Consider the following 6,000-nt stretch of genomic DNA (forward strand, 5'->3'; position numbering starts at 1 on the left):
AAGTCTACCGTTTTCCTATTGACGAGTAGGAACCATTGTAACCTGAATCTCAAGCTAAAATCTTCTAGTTTCAGAATCCGCCCGAAGAAAATTTTATACCATACTCCAGTAAAAATTTGACAAGCCTTCGATTGTACATTGAGTCCTCAAAATCGGGAAATTTTAGTGAAATTCTCCATAGGGAAGATGAAAACATGGATATTTAAATGCCAAAAAGTCTACCCTTTCCTCTCATAGAATAATTGCAAATTTAACATCATTGTACGCAAAACATTTTAAAGTTTCAAATTCCGCCTGAAGGTTTTTCGAAAAAAGTGACTTGCTTCGCATAATTACAGTCAATTCATCAAAAAGCGCTAAGGCCAAAAAAAAAAATTGTTGTATTGGCGTAACCTGCCCGACCCTAAAAAAAACCCCCGACCCTGAACTTTTCAGAAAAAAAAAAGGAAATACATCGTTTTTTACCGAGAGAGGGCGCGATCTAGGTTTGCGAATTATCAAAAACAACAACAGCTGGTGTCGGAAAATAGCCGCGCAGTACAGCATGTCGGCGACCGGCAAGTCCGGTTCTAAGATTTTATTTTGTCTGTGGCGCTGGGTGATTTTAGCCCAGGAATTTGTTCGTTCGTATTCTGACCGGTATGTCGTGACGGCTTTTTAAACCGGTGATATAACAAACTTTGGATGCAAACAGACCCTCTCTATCGAATGGGGTTTTTGTTAAATATGAGTTTTACACGTAAAATACAGGTAGCAAAAAAAAAAAAAATAAAAAAAAAAAAATCCGCCCGCCCAACCCTATTTGAAAATCTCACGTTTACGCCAATACATTTTTTTTTGGGGGCCTAATTTCGATGTTCACTTCCCGTGTTAAATGAGTTTGCGCAGGGCGTGCGGAGCAGATGCGCGCAACTTTTTCCATATGTTTTCTATGCAAAATACTGCCTGGCCTGTCGGGGACTTTTGCCGGGGATTTCTGCACAAATATTGCCCCGACTGTCAGGGAATTGGCCGGGGATTTCTACTTCAATTTTGCCCGGCCTGTGAGGGACTTAGCGGGGGATTTCCGTGCAAATTTTGCCCGACCTGTCGGAGACTTGGCCGGGACTTGGCCGGGTGGTGTAACATCCTAAAATTGCAAGCGGGATGCAAGTCCCGGCCATCCCCGGGTACCCAAGGGTCGGGACTACAATTGACAAGTACATAATTCCATTGTTATTTAGTAAAATTTATATCTTGTATTATCAATGGCTAGGACCTACATGTACATAAAAATGGCCTCCAAAATCTTAATTTTTATTTAGAAAGTTGAGGAGCAACAATGAAGGCACAGACAACATATTTTCTACCATAATTTTCAGTCAATCTTAAGTTAAATTTTAAGTGAAACACCCTCCTAATCAGTCCTATAACTAACTTGTTTGTGAATTGTGCTACAGCTACGCTTGTGCAGTGCAGTGTGTAACGAGTTAGACAAAAAGATCGTCTGTCCGGAGGAGTCTTTTATTTTATTGACGTTATCGCTCTCCTCCGTAGATGTATAACGGTAAGATTTCTAGGAGGGGATCCGTGCCGTGAAGCCAGACGCAGTCTCAGCGGAACATATCCCCGACGACCAGATACACTAACATTACAGACCGATCTTTCGGTCAAAGCAGTGTGTGACTTATGACTGTGTGTGAAATCATATGAAAGGCAAGATCAGAAAATTTGTTAACGCATTTTCTCACCTCTGACATCCTAATTTGCCCTGGGAATTCCTGGGGGAAGCCCGTTTGATCCAACATCAAGTACATGGACACAATGACCACAGTGAATATCAGCAACCCCACGAACACAAGTCGCGTTGACCTCATGATTACACTTGGGACTAAGCAAAGGTAAGGCCAATTCACACACAGCGACTAGCTAGTACGTAGTAGTATTATTATTAGGTAAATTAGGTAAATTTGGAACCTGTGTAAATTTAGATACACTCAAATCTTCTACAGTTCAGTAGCTGTGGTCTTGTAGAATTAGTTGGTTTGGATCTCTTTTCTGAGATCCAAATCTAAATCAACAGCGGTGATAACGATGTCACTAGTCTCGGCATAGAATTCCGAAAACTGTTCCCAAGTGTGTTTGTGTGGCGGCGTGGTGGTATACGTACTGGTGCATGGGGGCACGTCGCAGCGATACACGTACACGTACGTGTAGTACAGTGAAAAATTATCAACACGGCCGCTGAAGAAACGGAAGTGGCTGCCGCCCGCTAGCGTTGAGCGGGTAAAAGAAACAATAGGGCATTTACAGAAGAGGAAGTTTTGAAACTCATTACTAGTCTGCGGAATGATAAGGCTTGTGGAATTTTAGTTTGAATGAATATTTGAAAAATTGTCCAAGTGAATTGGTTTCATTTATAGTTAAGATGTTTGATATCATTTTGATGTCTGGTGTAGTTCTGTCAGTATGGTGTTTCGAGATGATTAAACCTTTGTACAAGAAGAAAGGTTCGCTAGACGACCCTGACGATATAGGGGAATCACCCTTCTTAGTTGTTTAGCGAGGTTGTTTACTGCTTGTATTAATGCGAAGCTTACAGAATATTTAGATTGTTCTGGAATAATAGGTGATGAGCAAGCTGGGTTTAGGGGGAGCTACAGTACCTTGGATCATATATTTACGTTACATGGGCTGATTGATCTGTATTTACGACGGGGAAAAAGAATCTGTTGTGCCTTTATTGACTACAGAAAAGCTTTCGATTTAATTGACCGGTCCTGTTTGTGGTCAAAATTGATTTCAAGTGGTTTAAATGGAAACGTTATTCGTCTTGTTTATAACATGTATGAGACTCCCAAATCTTGCGTTAAGCTTGGGCATAGCATCTCAAACTTTTTTTATGTAATATTGGGGTGAGGCAAGGCGAAAATCTATATCTCCTTTATTATTTGCAGGGTATTTAAATGATTTTGAATATTTTGTTAGCAGACTTTATAAAGGTCTTGATATGTGTACATCTGAGATAAGGAAACATCTCAGTAATGATGATGTGGAAATTTTTCTACGCTTTTACGTGTTATTATATGCTGATGACACAATAGTCATGGCCGAGTCAGCTGATTAATTGCAATCCGCTTTGTTTGCTGTTCAGCAATATTGTGATCTTTGGAAGCTATCAGTTGATACAAGTAAGACTAAAGTGGTTATTTTTTCGAGAGGTAAAGTTCGTAAATACCCTGTTTTTTTCTTTTGGTGAAAGTCAGCTTGATGTTGTGGATGATTATATTTATCTTGGAACAGTGTTCAACTATAATGGATCATTTAATAAGGCTATTAAAAGACAAGTGAATCAAGCTAGGAGGGCTATGTATAATTTGATTTGTAATGCTAAAAAGTTATGCTTACCCTTAGATATACAATGTGCTCTTTTTGACCAGCTTGTTGTTCCAATTTTATTGTACTAGTGAGATTTGGGGTTTTTGTAAGCTGGATTACATTGAAATGTTTCATAAAAAGTTTTTAAAAAGTATCCTTAGGCTTCAGCGTGGTACTGCAAATTGTATGGTGTATAATTGGGAATGTTGGCAGGTTCTCTTTAACAAGTAAATAGAGAAGCGTTTGGTAAATTTTTAGGCGAGGATTAGTCAAGGAAAAAAGTCTAAGCTTTCATACATTATTTATAATTGTTACGCCAGTTACATGATTGTGGTGAGGTTGAATCAGAGTGGATCAAGAAAGTTAGAAGTGTTTTAGATAAGTGTGGTATGTCAAATTTATGGTTAGAGGATGACCCATTGAATCTAAAATGGGTGAAATCATCTTTGAATCTTAGGTTGGATGATAATAAACATGGATAAGCAAAATTGGATTGCTGAAGTTAATAGAAACCGTTTATGTTTTAATTACAGAATTTCTAAACAGGAGGTTGGCTTGGAAAATTATTTATTAAAGTTGGATGTAGTGGATAGAATAACTGTGTAAATTTCGTTGTGAGAACCACAAGCTGCCTATATTGCTACTTGTCGATATTTATCTGATCAAGCACCCCAATTATGTACTTTATGTAATTTGCAGGTTCAAGGGGATGAATTTCATTACTTGTTGGTTTGTCCTTTCTTCAGTGAATCACGTAGGCATTATATTAAGAGGTATTACTCATGCCGTCCTAACGTTATTAAATTTCATCAACTAGCAGTAGGAGTATTGAAAAGTTGAAGAATTTGTCCAGGGGGGTGTTTCACAAAGCTGTTCTTAAAGTTAAGAAGGACTTAAGTGCGACTGGTGATCAGTTCTTGTGCTGAATTATTGAGATTCTGATAAGTATAGCACACAAGAACTGATCACCAGTCGCACTGAAGTCCTTCTTAACTTTAAGAACAGCTTTGTGAAACACCCCCAGAGGAATTATGTCGAAGTTTGACTAGAATCATTTTTTAGTAGTGCCAAAACTGTGAGGTGTGCCAGTTGGCACAGTGTACAAGTTCACCTTCATAAAGATAAGGATTGAGATAATGTAGCAATATTAGTAGAACACATCATTGAAAGTTTGAGGAAAATCAGACAATCCGTTCAAAAGTTATGAATTTTTGAAGTGTTTGTGCAGTAACCGCTGGATGAGAAGACTACTGCAGTGTATGAATAACTTAGATGTCACATGCGTACAACAATATAAGGAAAATATAAAGAGAATCTCACAAAATTCCATCTTTTGAAAAAAGTACACATACCCCTGACTCGTTACTGACAAATGTTATGGGAAATATTATTCCCCCTGCCTTTAGAAAGAGGCAAGTCAAATGCTCTTTTATTATGCGAAAAAAAAGTGAAAATATGTTGAATTTTCTTTTACATTTTCTTTATACTGTTGTACGCATATGACTCACAAGCTGTAGTAGTCTCCTCATCCAGCGGTTCCAACACAAAAATTTGAAAAATTCATAACTTTTGCATCGATTGTCCGATTTTCCTCAAACTTTCACTGATGTGTTCTGCTAATATTGTTGCATTCTCTCAATCCTTATGTTTATGAAGGTGAACTTGTCCTTTAAATCTTGCCGATATTATATTACATGTATTTATGTGCTGTGACTGCCAAAGATTTAATCTTTTTTATTGTGTGTTTTATACTCATTGTATTTCTTCCATGCCCCGGGAGGGGTCGTTTTAAGAAATAAAATTCATTGTCATTGTCATTGTCACACTGAAAGGGTAGTCTTTAAACATAAGGGCTATATCACCCGGGCTATACATAAGGTATTTGAGCTCACTAACACGATTCTGACGTTTTTATCTACCGAAAATTGCCCAGTAACAAGAAATCGCACAATACAGAAATAGCGCACGGTACGGAGTGCGATAGTTTAAGTGCAGTGAACGCGAGGTTTCTTCAGATAGATGCCGCCGCCTCTGCGAACGAGCCGCTGGGCGAGTACGCAGTGCGCACCATCTAAAGATACCGAGCGTCCACTGCACTTACGTTGTCGCACAACGGAACAAGTGCGCTATTTCTTTTATAAAATAGCGACTTTTGCTCAACAACCCCCCCCCCCCCCAAAAAAAAGGTAAAAATAGAAACGGCATTATATACACGATGAATGATAGACAAATTTCAACGCGATAACGCCAGGTAACGGCAGTCAAAGGCTGCCTCACACTGCGATTCTTGCGATACGATGGGATGTAGCTTCGCAAGCGCAGGGATGCCAAGTTCAAAAAAAAATTTATGAGTGAGATATTCATGACTCGGCATCTCGGCACGCGAATATGCGCGCGAGCGAGGGTGTGGGAGGGGTTTTTCCCCCCTGTGGCCCGAGTCCCACGGTGAGGAGCTTTTTCAATTTTTAGCTCTTAATGGTGCGATCAGGTGCATACTTATGTGACTATAAGACAAAAGGGAAATATACCTTCATTTGCAACTATCACTCATAATCTTTTGAGCTATGCTCATCATTTTAAGCCCAAGTTGCAGACTTCGCCTGATGCGTGAGAAAAACGGGTGCCATGCGTGAGATCGTGAGA

General features: G+C 39.2%; 1 protein-coding gene across 2 annotated transcripts in view; it reads right to left on the reverse strand.

Annotated features, from left to right (window-relative positions):
- The window catches only part of LOC139740100 (alpha-mannosidase 2x-like), a 236,935-nt gene extending 234,807 nt beyond the window's left edge, over positions 1–2,128 (reverse strand). For both annotated transcript variants that reach the window (XM_071650686.1, XM_071650685.1), the window contains exon 1: positions 1,731–2,128. In XM_071650686.1, coding sequence (XP_071506787.1) covers positions 1,731–1,856 — 126 coding nt within the window. In that variant the 5' untranslated portion in view covers positions 1,857–2,128. The remainder of the gene's footprint in view (positions 1–1,730) is intronic.
- Between the last annotated feature and the right edge of the window lie 3,872 nt (positions 2,129–6,000).

The sequence above is a fragment of the Diadema antillarum genome, unplaced genomic scaffold, assembly GCF_040938485.1.
Source record: "Diadema antillarum isolate AM-2024a unplaced genomic scaffold, OU_Dant_1.0 seq00000835_RagTag, whole genome shotgun sequence".
In the NCBI taxonomy this organism is placed as follows: Eukaryota; Metazoa; Echinodermata; class Echinoidea; order Diadematoida; family Diadematidae; genus Diadema; species Diadema antillarum.